Source organism: Oncorhynchus clarkii, chromosome 11 (genome assembly GCF_045791955.1).
Source record: "Oncorhynchus clarkii lewisi isolate Uvic-CL-2024 chromosome 11, UVic_Ocla_1.0, whole genome shotgun sequence".
NCBI classification, from domain to species: Eukaryota; Metazoa; Chordata; class Actinopteri; order Salmoniformes; family Salmonidae; genus Oncorhynchus; species Oncorhynchus clarkii.
Window position 1 is genome coordinate 16,613,309 of NC_092157.1, and position 16,518 is coordinate 16,629,826.

The 16,518-nt window shown below is 43.3% G+C and overlaps 1 protein-coding gene across 1 annotated transcript; it reads left to right on the forward strand.

Moving 5' to 3' along the window:
* Positions 1 to 1,270: 1,270 nt before the first annotated feature.
* On the forward strand, positions 1,271 to 13,265 carry LOC139420290 (cholinergic receptor, nicotinic, delta (muscle)). The gene is made up of 12 exons (XM_071170204.1): positions 1,271 to 1,457; positions 2,173 to 2,318; positions 9,865 to 9,909; positions 10,036 to 10,145; positions 10,433 to 10,588; positions 10,691 to 10,800; positions 10,922 to 11,122; positions 11,229 to 11,340; positions 11,510 to 11,624; positions 11,799 to 12,009; positions 12,129 to 12,247; positions 12,504 to 13,265. Exons 1-12 carry the CDS (start codon positions 1,400 to 1,402, stop codon positions 12,684 to 12,686), a joined length of 1,566 nt encoding a protein of 521 aa, XP_071026305.1. The 5' UTR covers positions 1,271 to 1,399; the 3' UTR covers positions 12,687 to 13,265.
* The last annotated feature ends 3,253 nt before the right edge of the window (positions 13,266 to 16,518 follow it).

Genomic DNA, 16,518 nt, shown 5'->3' on the forward strand with positions numbered 1-16,518 from the left:
ACTTTTTAGGATGATATTGGCAGAATATATTTGTGCTCTGCAAATGTTTCGTCATTTCATTTGGAGGCTTTAGAGAGAATTCTGATACGTTAAAACAACCGGATCTCCAAAGTCCACGTCTTTTGGTATCAATCACACACAAAGAGGAGCTCCCGCGGTGCAACACCGGTTACACCAGCACTGCGCTGATCATTATTGGTTGTGAAAGTAGATAAACATATTTCTGACACACCCCTAGTGCTACTGCCAGAGCTTAGATTTACCATTGCGTTAGGTTTGTCAATCGATTACAAATTACATGACCCTCCTGTGGACTAAATAAAAAATACTAAACCCTCCCCTGACTGAAATTTAAAAAACATACATTTTCCTCTGGGTAACAATTGTGTAAATATCAACCACTCCCTGAATATCTTTGTTCAATGTCATGATTCCTCTCATCCCTCCCCAAATGTGTAGCTGTCTTTTTATTTATTTATTTAAAACTTTTTTAACATCGTCTATGGGCAAGCACAGATTTGTTTTCAGATCCCTCCTATGTACTTCACTCATTTACAGTCACCCTTTTAGCCAATGGTGTTACATACCTTTTGTTCTTGTTGGGACAAGTGACTTCAGCTTTCGGCCAAGTAAAAAATCTGTTCTGCATGTCAGAGGGACAAGCGTCTAAAGAAGTTAATGTCAAGTCCTCCCACTGGGCACGGACATAAATTCTATGTCTAGTCCACTTTGGTTCAATGTAATTGCATTGGAATGACGTGGAAATAACATTGATTCAACCAGTGTGTGTCCAGTGGGCTGTCACTGTTTTACTGTTCACTGTATTGATATTGAAATAAATATTGACTGGTCAGATGATCAGTGTATTCATTGTTTGATCAAAACTCCTACATTTCTCCTGCAGTGGGAACAACTGGAGTGGGGTTTGAACCAGCAACCAGAACCTGACCTGTTATACAAGTCCAGACCTCTGTAGTAGACAAAGCTACACAGGGAGGTACATTAAAATGAAGGAGTTTTATACACATCCAACTTACTCATCCAAAACCTACAGTACTGTATAGGGACCCAGTAGGCCTGTAATTGCTCTTTATATTCTGCAGTCCTCAATGAATGTATCTGTAATGCAGGAACCATTTCTGTAAATTCATTGCCTGGAAGGCCACACATTAGTGAAGCAAAGCTCATACGTGTACTGTGTCCCCTTACATACTTTCTGTCTCTCACACACCCTACCCCCTATCCTGTATCTCTGTGGCGGAAGTGGGGGATTGCATGCCTACCCCGGCCTGTCTCCGCCTGTTCCCGCCACTCACGGCTCCGGGGGTCACGTCACGAGCACAAGGAGAGAATGGATAACTTTTTTTAAGTTCCAGAGTCTGTCCGGTGCCGAACAGCCATGAACCGCCGTTTATTGGGACCGGGAGCCCTGGTTCTGTTCGCGGTCCTTGTAACAGGTAAGTCCGTTGACGTGTAACGTTTTATTTTTTCCTTGTGAGCATTTTGGATATATTGTTTTTGTTCAATTAGGGCTATTTATTCCCAAAATAACGTTTATCCTTCAACATGTTCTATTGAAAGTGGACTATATTTTCTGTAGCCGATGCCTAATTGTAGCCTAAAAGTGAGTTATGACCAGTATTAGGCCTGTGATTTACTACACACACTGGTTCAATGTCCAAGACTTCTTAACACCTTTTACTGCAGTGGGCTAAATCAGAGTCACAGTGTTTCTTGGTAGTCTTAAACAAATCTACCATGAAACAAAAGTATATACCTCAAACACATGGTTATGGGCTTAAAAAAAGAAGACGCCTGTACCATGTCACATACAAAGTTGAAATGTATTACATTTTGAGTTTGCATCCCAATATTACACTTTATATAGTATATGTCACATAAGACTGAAATATAACAAAACTGACATAGAAACACTGGATTTTCATTGTTTATTTGATTTATTTATGTTTATTAAATATGAAAAGTATGAATAATATTCAACCCATGAGGCCACTAGGTCATTTGACTGCAGCAAAGGGCTACTCTCCATTGGATTGAGGCTACTATCTGGGCTATTTAATACAAGTACCCTATTATTCAATCCTATGAATATTGCTGTTCGAAGCCTATAATGGATGTATCTGTGCATTGACTTCTGTGTGTGTGTGTCAGAGTGTTTGGCCAGGAATGAGGAAGAGCGGTTGATTCAACATCTGTTCAAGGAGAAGGCTTACAACAAGGACCTCCGGCCCGTAGAAAAACAGGGCGAAGCTGTCGTTGTGTACATCGCCCTCACACTCTCTAACCTCATCTCTCTGGTATGACCACTCTGTGTGTGTGTGTGTGTCGATGTGTTTGTGACTGGTATGCGTTTCTGTGGTGTTTCTGGGTCCTCTACTCCTCTCTGTGTGTGTGTGTGTGTGTGTGTGTGTGTGTGTGTGTGTGTGTGTGTGTGTGTGTGTGTGTGTGTGTGTGTGTGTGTGTGTGTGTGTGTGTGTGTGTGTGTGTGTGTGTGTGTGTGTGTGTGCGTGTGCGTGTGCGTGTGTGTGGTGTGTGTGTGCGTGTGCGTGTGCGTGTGTGTGGGTGTGGGTGTGTGTGTGTGTGTGTTATTTATAGCCCAGTCTGATCCTCATGGATGTACAGTACCAGTCAAAAGTTTGGACACACCTACTCATTCAAGGGTTTTTTCTTTATTTTTACTGTTTTCTACATTGTAGAATAATAGTGAAGACATCAACACTATGAAATAACACATATGGAATCATGTAGTAACCAAAAAAGTGTTAAACAAATCTAAATATATTTTCTAATAGCCCCCCTTTGACTTGATGACAGCTTTGCACACTCTTGGCATTCTCTCAACCAGCTACACCCAGAATGCTTTTCCAACAGTCTTGAAGGAGTTCCACTTATGCTGAGCACTTGTTGGTTGCTTTTCCTTCACTCTGCGGTCCAACTCATCCCAACCATCTCAATTGGGTTGAGCTTGGGGGATTGCGGACGCCAGGTCATCTGCCTCCGCACTCCATCACTCTCTTTCTTGGTCAAATAGCCCTTACACAGCCTGGAGGTGTGTTGGGTCATTGTCCTGTTGAAAAACAAATGCTAGTCCGGCTTGTCACGTCCTGACCTTAGTTCCTTTTGTATGTCTCTATTTGAGTTTGGTCAGGGCGTGAGTTGGGGTGGGCATTCTATGTTGTGTAGTCTAGGTTTTGTATTTCTGTGTTTGGCCTGGTATGGTTCCCAATCAGAGGCAGCTGTCGATCGTTGTCTCTGAATGAGAACCATACTTAGGCAGCCTGTTTTCCCACTATGGGTGGTGGGTAGTTATTTTCTTGTTAGTGTTTGTTGCAACTTTCAGAACTGTTCGTTTATCGTTTTGTTGTTTTTGTTCGTGTATTCATTCTGGATTAAAAGTATAATGGATACGTACCACACTGCACTTTGGTCCTCCTCTCCTTCTCCCAAAGACATTCATTACACCACTAAGTGCAACCCAACTTATGATCCAAGATGGCGTAGCAGTCAGACGTCCTTGTCCTGTCGTGTCCCTTGTATATATTGTTTTACATATTTTTCGTCACATATCTCTTACCGACGTGGTTCCTGCACAGGAACACCTCAGCGGGAATTTCAGAGCGTCACCTATAGTACTATAGTATAGTACTCGATAAATCTCAAACTTTCATTAAAACACAAATGCAAGGTACTGAATTAAAGCTACACTCGTTGTGAATCTAGCCACCAAGTCAGATTTGTAAAATGCTTTTCGGCGAAAGCATGAGAAGCTATTATCTGATAGCATGCACCCCCCCAAAATACCAAAACGTCACCTAAACAACAGATTTTGCGGTAGCCGGCGCTACACAAAACGCAGAAATAAAATATAAAACATTCATTACCTTTGACGAGCTTCTCTGTTGGCACTACTATATGTCCCATAAACATCACAATTGGGTCTTTTTCCCGATTAAATCTGTCAAAGTATGTCCAAAATGTCCATTTATGAAGGCCGTCTGATCCAAGGAAAAGTCACCTTTACGAGACGCAGCGTCAATTTTTAAAATTAAAAAAGTTGCCTATAAACTTTAACAAATCAAATTCAAACGACTTTTGTAAACCAACTTTAGGTATTAATAAACGTTAATAATCGATCAAATTGATCACGGGGCAATCTGTATTCGATAGCAGCAAGTCTTGAAATCATCGTCCATTTTTTTTACTTTCATAATTTCCTGGGTGCACCTCAAGACAGGAAGTGCCTATACGTCATCCCACCAAGGATAAATGTGCTAAGATGCCAGTATTGGCGACATCGTGTGGAAGCTGTAGGCGTTGTAAACGGAACCGGATCTATTTTCTTTCGCCTTAGACAATTCAAAGACTGGCGGATGATTTTTTTTTTTGTGTTTTTGGTGAACAGTTTTCCCTGGGATTTTTACTCCTAAACACGCTCTGTTATAGCCACAGACACGATTTTACCAGTTTTAGAGACTTCCGAGTGTTTTCTATATACACATACTTATCATATGCATATACTATATTCCTGGCATGAGTAGCAGGACTTTGAAATGTTGCGATTTTTAACAAAAAGTTGCGAAAATTCGCAGCATCCTTAACAGGTTTAAAATATTTTGCTAAACCTCATCATCTAAATACTCTCCTGCAACCCGCCTCACCCAATGTGGCGTGGATCTGCTTTTTTTTCCTAAAGTATTTATATTTACTTCGGATCTGGAATCTCTCAACTGAAGCTAGCCAGCTAACTACCAGATATCAGTCAGCAAACCATTGCTAGCGGTCATCAGCTAACCTTCAGCTCGGAAAGCTCTCGCCAGTTCGAACAACGTGACTCTAACCAGAGCAAAACGGACCTGTTATTTTTATCCACTGATTCCTACCGCAAACTGAACATTTTCATCTGGATCTTCACAACTAGCTAACCGCAATCCCGGATGACTACTCCTGGCTAGCGTTTCCATCCCAGAGCAAGCACCAATTTAGCTTGAAGCTAGCCCGGCCAGGGCTCCTGTGCTACCACCGAAGCATACTCCTGGGCTACAATATCGGCCTGCTAGCTACCTAGAGCTACTTGGAACTGTCCTGGTTAGTGATTACTGTCTTATTTCACTGTAGAGCCTCTAGCCCTGCTCAATATGCCTTAACCAACCATGTTGTTCCACCTCCTACATATGCGATGACATCACCTGGTTTAAACATCTCTAGAGACTATATCTCTCTCTTCATTACTCAATGCCTAGGTTTACCTCCAATGTACTTACATCCTACCTTACCTTTGTCTGTACACTATGCCTTGAATCTATGCTATCGTGCCCAGAAACCTGCTCCTTTTACTCTATGTTCTGAACGTGCTAGACGGCCAGTTCGTATAGTCTTTAGCCGTACCCTTATCCTACTTCTCCTCTGTTCCTCTGGTGATGTGGAGGTTAATCCAGGTCCTGCAGTGCCTAGCTCCACTCCCAACCCCCAAGTGCTCTCATTTGTTGACTTCTGTAAACGTAAAAGCCTTGGTTTCATGCATGTTAACATTAGAAGCCTACTCCCTAAGTTTGTTTTACTCACTGCTTTAGCACACTCTGCCAACCCAGATGTCTTAGCCTTGTCTGAATCCTGGCTTAGGAAAACCACCAAAAACCCTGAAATCTCAATTTCTAACTATAACGTTTTCCACCAAGATAGAACTGCCAAAGGGGGCGGTGTTGCAATCTACTGCAAAGATAGCCTGCAGAGTTCTGTATTACTTTCTAAGTCTGTACCCAAACAATTTGAGCTTCTACTTCTAAAAATGTTCCTTTCCAGAAACAAGTCTCTCACTGTTGCCGCTTGCTATAGACCTCCCTCTGCCCCCAGCTGTGCCCTCGATACTATATGTGAACTGATTGCCCCCCATCTATCTTCTGAGCTCGTGCTACTAGATGACCTAAACTGGGACATGTTTAACACCCCGGCCATCCTACAAACTAAGCTTGATGCCCTCAATCTCACACAAACTATCAATGAACCTACCAGGTACAACCCCAAATCAGTAAACAGGGGCACCCTCATAGATGTCATCCTAACTAATTCGTCCTCGAAATACACCTCTCTCCAAATACACCCGCCTCATTGCCTGCATCCGTAATGGGTCTGCGACCAAACGAACACCACTCATCACTGTCAAACGCTCCCTGAAACACTTCTGTGAGCAGGCCTTTCTAATCGACCTGGCCGGGGTATCCTGGAATGACATTGACCTCATCCCGTCAGTAGATGATGCCTGGCTATTCTTTAAAAGTGCCTTCCTCACCATCTTAAATAAGCATGCCCCTCTCAAAATTTTTTGAACAGGAATAGATATAGTCCTTGGTTCACGCCAGACCTGTCTGCCCTTGACCAGCACAAAAACATCCTGTGGTGTTCTGCATTAGCATCGAATAGTCCCCGTGATATGGCAGTTAGAGGCAGTTAGAATAGCTAAGGCAAGCTTTTTCCAAACAGAAATTTGCATCCTGTAGTACTAACTCAAAAAAGTTCTGGGACACTGTAAAGTCCATGGACAATAAGAGCACCTTCTCCCAGCTGCCCACTGCTCTTAGGCTAGAAGACAATGTCACCACCGATAAATCCACTATAATTGAGAATTTCAATAAGCATTTCTCTACGGCTGGCCATGCTTTCCACATGGCTACCCCTACCCCGGTCAACTGCCCGGCACCCTCCACAGCAACCCGCCAAAGTCCCCACCATTTCTCCTTTACCCAAATTCAGATAGCCAATGTTCTGAAAGAGCTGCAAAATCTGGACCCCTACAAATCAGCCGGGCTAGACAATCTGGACCCTCTCTTTCTAAAATTATCTGCCGAAATTGTTGCAACCCCTATTACTAGCCTGTTCAACCTCTCTTTCGTATCGTCTGAGATTCCCAAAGATTGGAAAGCTGCCGCGGTCATCCCCCTTTTCAAAGGGGGTGACACTCTAGACCCAAACTGCTACAGACCTATATCTATCCTACCCTGTCTTTCTAAGGTCTTCGAAAGCCAAGTTAACAAACAGATTACTGACCATTTCGAATCCCACCATACCTTCTCCGCTATGCAATCTGGTTTCAGAGCTGGTCATGGGTGCACCTCAGCCACGCTCAAGGTTCTAAACGACATCATAACCGCCATCGATAAGAAACATTACTGTGCAGCCGTATTCATCGACCTGGCCAAGGCTTTCGACTCTGTCAATCACAACATTCTTATTGGCAGACTCGACAGCCTTGGTTTCTCAAATGATTGCCTCGCCTGGTTGACCAACTACTTCTCTATCAATAGAGTTCAGTGTGTAAAATCGGAGGGCCTTACTGCCTCTGACAGTCTCTATGGGTGTGCCACAGGGTTCAATTCTCGGGCCGACTCTCTTTTATGTATACATCAATGATGTTGCTCTTGCTGCTGGTGATTCTCTGATCCACCTCTACGCAGACGACACCATTCTGTATACTTCTGGCCCCTCCTTGAACACTGTGTTAACTAACCTCCAGACGAGCTTCAATGCCATACAACTCTCCTTCCGTGGCCTCCAACTGCTCTTAAACGCAAGTAAAACTAAATGCATGCTTTTCAATCAATCGCTGCCCGCACCTGCTCGCCCGTCCAGCATCACTACTCTGGACGGCTCTGACTTAGAATATGTGGACAACTACAAATACCTGGGTGTCTGGTTAGACTGTAAACTCTCCTTCCAGACTCACATCTCAAATCCAAAATTAAATCTAGAATCGGCTTCCTATATCGCAACAAAGCATCCTTCACTCATGCTGCCAAACATACCCTCGTAAAACTGACCATCCTACCGATCCTCAACTTCGGTGATGTCATCTATAAAATAGCCTTAAACACTCTACTCAACAAACTGGATGCAGTCTATCACAGTGCCATCCGTTTTGTCACCAAAGCCCCATACACTACCCACCATTGCGACCTGTACGCTCTCGTTGGTTGGCCCTCGCTTCATACTCGTCGCCAAACCCACTGGCTACAGGTTATCTACAAGTCTCTGCTAGGTAAAGCCCCGCCTTATCTCAGCTCACTGGTCACCATAGCAGCACCCACTCGTAGCACACGCTCCAGCAGGTATATCTCACTGGTCACCCCCAAAGCCAATTCCTCCTTTGGTCGTCTTTCCTTCCAGTTCTCTGCTGCCCATGACTGGAATGAATTGCAAAAATCTCTGAAGCTGGAGACTCACATCTCCCTCACTAGCTTTAAGCACCAGCTGTCAGAGCAGTTTACAGATCACTGCACCTGTACTTAGCCTATCTGTAAACAGCCCATCTACCTACCTCATCCCCATACTGGTATTTATTTATTTATTTTGCTCCTTTGCACCCCAGTATCTCTACCTGCACATTCATCTTCTCCCGATCTACCATTCCAGTGTTTAATTGCTATATTGTAATTACTTCGCCACCATGGCCTGTTTATTTCCTTAACTTACCTCATTTGCACTCACTGTATATAGACTTTTTGTTTTCTTTTGTTCTACTGTATTATTGACTGTATGTTTTGTTTATTCCATGTGTACCTCGGTGTTGTGTATGTGTCGAATTGCTACGCTTTATCTTGGCCAGGTCGCAGTTGCAAATGAGAACTTGTTCTCAACTAGCCTACCTGGTTAAATAAAGGTGAAATAAAAATAAATAAATAAATAAATAAAAGATGGGATGGCCTATCGCTGCAGAATGCTGTGGTCGCCATGCTAGTTCAGTATGCCTTGAATTCTAAATAAACCACACACAGTGTCACCAGCAAAGTACCCCCACACCATCACACCACCTCCTCCATGCTTCACGGTGGGAACCACAAGTACGGAGATCATCCGTTCACCTACTCTGCGCCTCACAAAGACACAGCGGTTGGAACCAAAAATCTCAAATTTGGACTCATCAGACCAAAGGAGAGATTTCCACCTGTCTAATGTCCATTGCTCGTGTTTCTTGGTGTACTTTAGTAGTGGTTTCTTTGCAGAAATTTGACCATGAAGGCCTGATTCACACAGTCTTCTCTGGACAGTTGATGTTGAGATGTCTGTTACTTTTATTTTGGCTGCAGTTTCTGAGGCTGGTATCTCTAATGAATGTATCCTCTGCAGCAGAGATAACTCTAGGTCTTCCTTTCCTGTGGCGGTCTTCATGAGAGCCAGTTTCATCATAGCGCTTGATGGTTTTTGCGACTGCACTTGAAGAAACTTTCAAAGTTCTTGACATTTTCCGGAGTGACTAACCTTTATGTCTTAAAGTAATGATAGACTGTTGTTTCTCTTTGCCTATTTGAGCTGTTCTTGCCATAATATGGACTTGGTCTTTTACCTATTAGGGCTATCTTCTGTATACTACCCCTACCTTGTCACAACACAATTGATTGGCTCGAACGCATTGAGAAGGAAATAAATTCCACAAATGAACTTTTAGCAAGGCACATCTGTTATTTGAAATACATTCCAGGTGACTGGTTGAGAAGCTGGTTGAAGCTGGTTGAGAGAATGCCAAAGCTGTCATCAAGGCAAAGGGTGGCTACTTTGAGGAATCTCAAATCTAAAATATATTTTGATTTGTTTAACACTTTCTTGGTTACTACATGATTCCATATGTGTTATTTCATAGTTTTGATGTCTTCACTATTATTCTACAATTTTGAAAATAGTGAAAATAAAGAAAAACCCTGTGTGTGTCCAAACTTTTGACTGGTACTGTATGTCACAAAGAGGACCACGATCCAGTCAGCCTGAACAACCTGGAGAATGTAGAAAAACAGACACTGCCTTGTCTCTCTCTCTCTCTCTCTCTCTCTCTCTCTCTCTCTCGCTCTCTCTCCGTAGAAAGAGGTAACCGAGACTCTGCTGACCAATGTGTGGATGGAACATGTGAGTATATTCTTCTGATTTATTTCAACCAGTTGGTCTTATCACTGTGTATCTTTATAAATATAATACATCTATAACAGTTTCCTATTCACATACACGCTCACATTATTCACTGTTTGTGTCCAGGGCTGGTATGACACCAGGCTGTCTTGGAACACCACTGAGTTTGACGATATCGATGTCCTGCGCCTCCCGCCCAGCATGGTGTGGCTGCCGGAGATCGTCCTAGAGAACAAGTAACACACACCCTCATCTTCTCTGGGTCTGTTATCCTTTTCTCCTCTGTCTTACGATGCCCAGTTCCAGACTGTTTCCTACTCTAATATATTGCTGTGGGTGTGTCAGTAACGATGCCCAGTTCCAGACTGTTTCCTACTCTAATATATTGCTGTGGGTGTGTGTCAGTAATGATGCCCAGTTCCAGACTGTTTCCTACTCTAATATATTGCTGTGGGTGTGTCAGTAACGATGCCCAGTTCCAGACTGTTTCCTACTCTAATATATTGCTGTGGGTGTGTGTCAGTAACGATGCCCAGTTCCAGGTGGCGTACTACTGTAACGTATTGATCAATCCGGAAGGCTATGTGTACTGGCTGCCGCCAGCCATCTTCAGATCCTCCTGTGCCATCAACGTCAACTACTTCCCCTTCGACTGGCAGAACTGCACTCTCAAGTTCACGTAAGGAAGGGTCTGATCCCCCCACCCCCCACACATACACACAAACGCAGGCATGCACACACACACACACACACACGTAAAACGCTGTTTCCCATGATGCAGCTCCCTGACCTACAATGCTAAGGAGATCACCATGCAGCTGAAAGAGGAGCTGGAAGATGACAAGTCCTACAAGGTGGAGTGGATCATCATAGACCCTGCAGGGTTCACAGGTACACACACACACACACTCTCTCTCTCTGCTGAATCATCCATAAGCCAGCCCATAGAAATGCCAGTATATAAACCACTCTTTCACTCATCGCTCACTTTCATCTCTCCCTCCCCCTATAGAGAATGGAGAGTGGGAGATCATTCATAAACCGGCCCGTAGGAACACCTATAAGAATATCCCTATAGAGAGCAACAAGCACCAGGACATCACCTTCTATCTCATCATCAAACGCAAACCTCTGTTCTATATCGTCAACATCATAATCCCCTCTGTCCTCATCTCGTTCATGGCTACACTGGTCTACTACTTACCAGCTGACAGTAAGTATACCCTTAATCTCTTATCCCTTACCTCTACCATGAACACTGACCTTACTACCTAACTACCACACTACGTCCACAGTGATTACTGTGTGTGTGTGTCTAGGTGGGGAGAAGATGACTCTGTCCATCTCGGTGCTGCTGGCTCAGTCTGTGTTCCTGCTGCTGATCTCACAGAGACTGCCAGAGACCTCCATGGCTATACCACTTATTGTCAAGTAGGACACACACACCCTTTTGTATGTGTTTGTGTTTCATAGACACACTGTTTGTGTGTTTGGGTTGCAGACTGTCAGTTACCAGTTGTTTGATTTTGAGAAGAATCCCCATGATGATCATGGTGTTTGTGTGTGTGTCTTTTGTCTGTGTGTGCATACATGCGTGTAGGTATCTGATGTTCATCATGGTTCTGGTTACGGTGGTGGTGTTGCACTGTGTGGTGGTCCTCAACCTGCACTTCAGGAGCCCCAGTACACACATCATGACAGAGTGGACTAGAGAGGTACACACAGACTACACAAGGAGTAGAGCAGGCCTAATTGTTACTCGATGGTTACCTGCAACTGCAATTTAAACTAAAATGTGACATGGTTTTGTGTGTCTGTGTGTGTGTCTCTGTGTGTGTGTGTCTCTGTGTTTGTGTCTCTGTGTGTGTCTGTGTCCTCTCCTCCACTAGTTCTTCCTGGAGAGGTTGCCCCGCCTGCTGCGGATGTCCCGCCCTGCAGAGTCAGAGTCTAGCTGGGAGGGGGCGTTGCCAAGGCGATCTAGCTCGGTTGGTTACATTGCTAAGGCGGAAGAGTACTACAGTGTGAAGTCACGCAGCGAGCTGATGTTTGAGAAACAGTCTGAGAGACATGGGCTGGCCACACGGGCTACACCTGCGGCAGGTACACAGAGCAGACACACATATATAGGCACAGAGAACAGACACATGAACATGCACAATCTTCTATAGTGAATGTTATGTACGGGAAGGTATATGATTCCTTACTTTGTGTGCGTGTAGCTGTGAAGCCCCAGTCAGATGGAGAGGTGACAGAGCAGCTGTACTCTGAGATGAAGCCTGGTGTGGATGGAGCCAACTACATTGTCAAACACATGCATGACAAGAATGACTACAACGAGGTAAGAGAAGAGGGGGAGATGGAGAGAAAGAGGGGGAGGGGCAGGGGGAAAGGAGGGAGGAACAGAACATTAGATATAATACAATACATTATCCTATTCATGTTAAACTCCCCAGTGGGACTTGGGTCTGTAACCAAGGCTTCAGTCACTAGTGTGTTAGTGTGTCATTACGGCTCAACAATGGTGATCATGACATACATGAATGCAATGCTTGCTGACCCCCCCTCCTCTCGTCTTCTCTCTGCTCCCCCCGTAGGAGAAGGATAACTGGAGTGGTATAGCTCGTACAGTGGACCGTCTGTGTCTGTTCCTGGTCACCCCAGTCATGACAGCAGGCACCATCGTCATCTTCCTCATGGGTATCTACAACCACCCTCCGCCCCTGCCCTTCGAGGGAGACCCCTACAACTACCTGGAGGAGAACAAGCGCTACGTCTGATACACACCAACGCTTACACACGTTCGCACACATGTGAAGTGTGGTTCTGCTGTTTGTTCACCTTCACCTTCACTAACACATCCGCAACCGCCCAAATATAAAATATGAGGCCTGCCCCCGACCCTAACCCACAAATATAGAAAATGCACTGTAGGCCTACAGTCAGATGGCAGAACTATTTTTGGACAGGCCTTTGTATATAGGCCTATGTTTCTGCTTATCATTTCCAACATTTTGGTAGGTTATTTGTTAGTCAACTTGTTTGTAATTAGATAGGCCTAAATGTAGCTCCTCTACTGTCATTACTAGTTGACCTAGAAGACTAAGTAATCCCTTAACCAAAATGTAATTAATCCATAGAATTAATGTTTCAGTCAACTTGACATCGGTAAAGTTTGTTTTCTCTTTCATCTCTGCTTCTTTTGCAGCAAAGACATGTAGGGCCCGGGAGAAAATTCTATAACAAAAAAAAAACTGGGAAAGATTTTTTTGCGAAATTTCCAAATGACATCAGTTTGACCGGTTTTTAGAAATGTAAAAGCTATTAAAAAGACCCAACATGTTTTTGATAAGATTTAAGTTCGGCTTGGATGCATATTTTGTGTGATTGAAATGCTATCAGCTTTTATGATGCTGATAAAGATAGCACCGCCACCTTCACAGACGTTCCCTAACCATGCATTCATTCTCTCAAGATCCTGAAAGAAATACAGTACATTCAGAAAGTATTCTGACCCCTTCACTTTTTCCACATTTTGTTACATTACAGCCTTATTCTAAAATTGATTAAATAGTTTTTTCCCTCATCAATCTACACACACAATACTCCATAATGACAATGCAAAAACAGAAAAAAATTATTATGAAAGATTACATTTACATAAGTATGCAGACCCTTTACTCAGTACTTTGTTGAAGCACCTTTGGCAGCAATTACAGCCTCGAGTCTTCTTGGGTATGACGGTACAAGCTTGTCACACCTGTATTTGGAGAGTTTCTCCCATTATTCTCTGCAGATCCTCTCAAGCTCTGTCAGGTTGGATGGGGCGCGTTGCTGGACAGCTATTTTACGGTCTCTCCAGAGGTTCAGGTCCGGGCTCGGATAAGCCACTCAAAGACATTCAGAGACTTGTCCCAAAGCCACTCCTGCATTGTCATGGCTATGTGCTTAGGGTCGTGGTCCTGTTGGAAGGTGAACCTTCACCCCAGTCTGAGATCCTGAGAGCTCTGGAGCAGGTTTTCATCAAGGATCTGTCTGTACTTTGCTCTGTACATCTTTGCCTCGATCCTGACTAGTCTCCCAAACCCTGCCCCTGAAAAACAATCCCACAGCATGATAATGCCACCGCCATGCTTCACACACCGTAGGGGTGGTGCCAAGTTTCCTACAGATGTGACGCTTGGCATTCAGGCCAAAGATTTCAATCTTGGTTTCATCAGACCAGAGAATCTTGTTTCTCATGGTCTGAGAGTCCTTTAGGTGCCTTTTGGCAAACTCCAAGTGAGCTGTCATGTGCCATTCACTGAGGTGTGGCTTCTGTCTGGCCACTCTACCACTCTACCACTCTACTGGCCACTCTACTCCACTCTATCTAAAGTCTGAATACTTTCCGAATGCACTGTAAATACCATTTTTCTAATTCTGTTCCTGAGTCAAAATGTTGTGTATCATTTTACTGCATGCAATTCTTTATTCTGCAGGAGTTAATATTATATCAGGCTAAGTGGGAGGTTATAGACCTACAGTCAGTGTCCAGATTTCAGTCAGGCTACTATTCCATTGAACCCATCTGAACAGTACAATTCTCTTGACGTGCCATTTTGAAGTCCCCGTCCTGTGACTGTTGAATTTGTATAGCGCCTCACAATCATCACACATAACATAGTTACCACTGCTATCATCTTCTTTTACCACTTCACCTAATCTTTCCCAAACATTAGACTACTGTTCTGGCCCTCCTTTTATTTATTTTCAACTCTCTATTTCGCAGCTTTTCTTGTATTGAATTAACTCTGACATTGTCCTTTTTGCCTCAGTGGATTGACGTTAACTTTTTAAAAGAAGTTTGCAATTGGCGTGTTGGACAATGTGGAGCGCTACAGTTGGGCCCTAATGTTTAGGCTTCAAATCAAATTTTATTTGTCACATGCGCCAAATACAACAGGTATTACCTTACTGTGAAATGCTTACTTACAAACCCTTAACCAACAATTCAGTTCAAGAAATAGAGTTAAGAAACTATTTACTAAATAAACTAAAGTAAAAAAATAAAATAAAAAAGTAACTCTACAAAATTACATGACAATAAGGAGGCTATACAGTGCCTTGCGAAAGTATTCGGCCCCCTTGAACTTAATTAATAATTTTGCACGCCCAATTTTTCAGTTTTTGATTTGTTAAAAAAGTTTGAAATATCCAATAAATGTCGTTCCACTTCATGATTGTGTCCCACTTGTTGTTGATTCTTCACAAAAAAATACAGTTTTATATCTTTATGTTTGAAGCCTGAAATGTGGCAAAAGGTCGCAAAGTTCAAGGGGGCCGAATACTTTCGCAAGGCACTGTATACAGGGGATGCTACACACTAACAGCAGATACAAATTCTGAAATAGAAAACAATGTGGCATATAGATATGAATGTTAATGCATTGTTTCCTCTTTATTCAACCCGCCATCCACACAATATTTCATGACCCTAATCCCACCTGATCCGCGTATATATATATATACAGGTTGAGTCAACCGCGCATCACTAACACACGCACGCTAACACGCAAACACTCAAACACACACACACACACACACACACACACACACACACACACACACACACGCAAGACACTTAAAGGCCATGCTACAGCCAATCAAAAACATTTGTTGTCTTTCCTATAAGGCTCAGTCACTCTGGGTTGACGGCCTGGTTTCAATGTGTAATCTTTAACTGCCTAGGTGCCTAGACTTTTTTTTTTTACTTAAAACTTCCCCTGGGTAGTGTCTTGGCAGTTTGGATTAACTTGACTGTTTATGACTAATATATGTGTGCGTTTTTAATAAATATTTACAACAGGTGTGTTTAAAAAAGCTATTTGCCTATTGTGTCTGTGTTCAGTGTGGTATTATCATATGAAGAGGTTGTAAAAAGACAGGTGAAAGACGGGTCTCAGAGATGGCGTCGACAGATATGGCAGCTCTGCTTCTAGCCCCTAAGCAACTTTGCGGTATTTAGTTTTTTGTGTGTTATTTCTTACATTATTAGCCAATAATTGTTTTATGTTATTACATACAGACAGAAATTACTTTGGGATATCAGAGTGGCAGTAACTTACCAGCATTACGACAAGGAATACGACTTTCCCAAATTGGATCCTTTGTTCGTACCCCCAGAGCAATTGAACTCATTCCAGAGGCAGCTCCTAAATACCACCGGTGGAGAAGAGGTATTCAGAGTGGACTTCTAGTCCGACTCAGGAGGCATGCACACCATCCACCGCTTCCGAGTATATTACTCGTTAATGTTCAGTCTCTGGATAATAAAGTAGACGAGGTCAGGACGAGGATCTCCTTCCAGAAAGACATCGGGGATTGTAACATGCTCTGTTTCACGGAAACAAACTGTCCCCGTCCATACAGCCATCTGGGTTCTCGGTACATCATGCAGACAGGAATAAAGAACTCTCCGGGAAGAAGAAGAAAGGCGGGGGTGTATGTTTCATTATTAACCCCCCATGGTGTGATTGTGATAACACATAAATTCAAGTCCTTTTGTTCACCTGACCTAGAATACCTCACAATCAAATGCCGACCATATTACCTCCCAAGAGAATTCTCTTC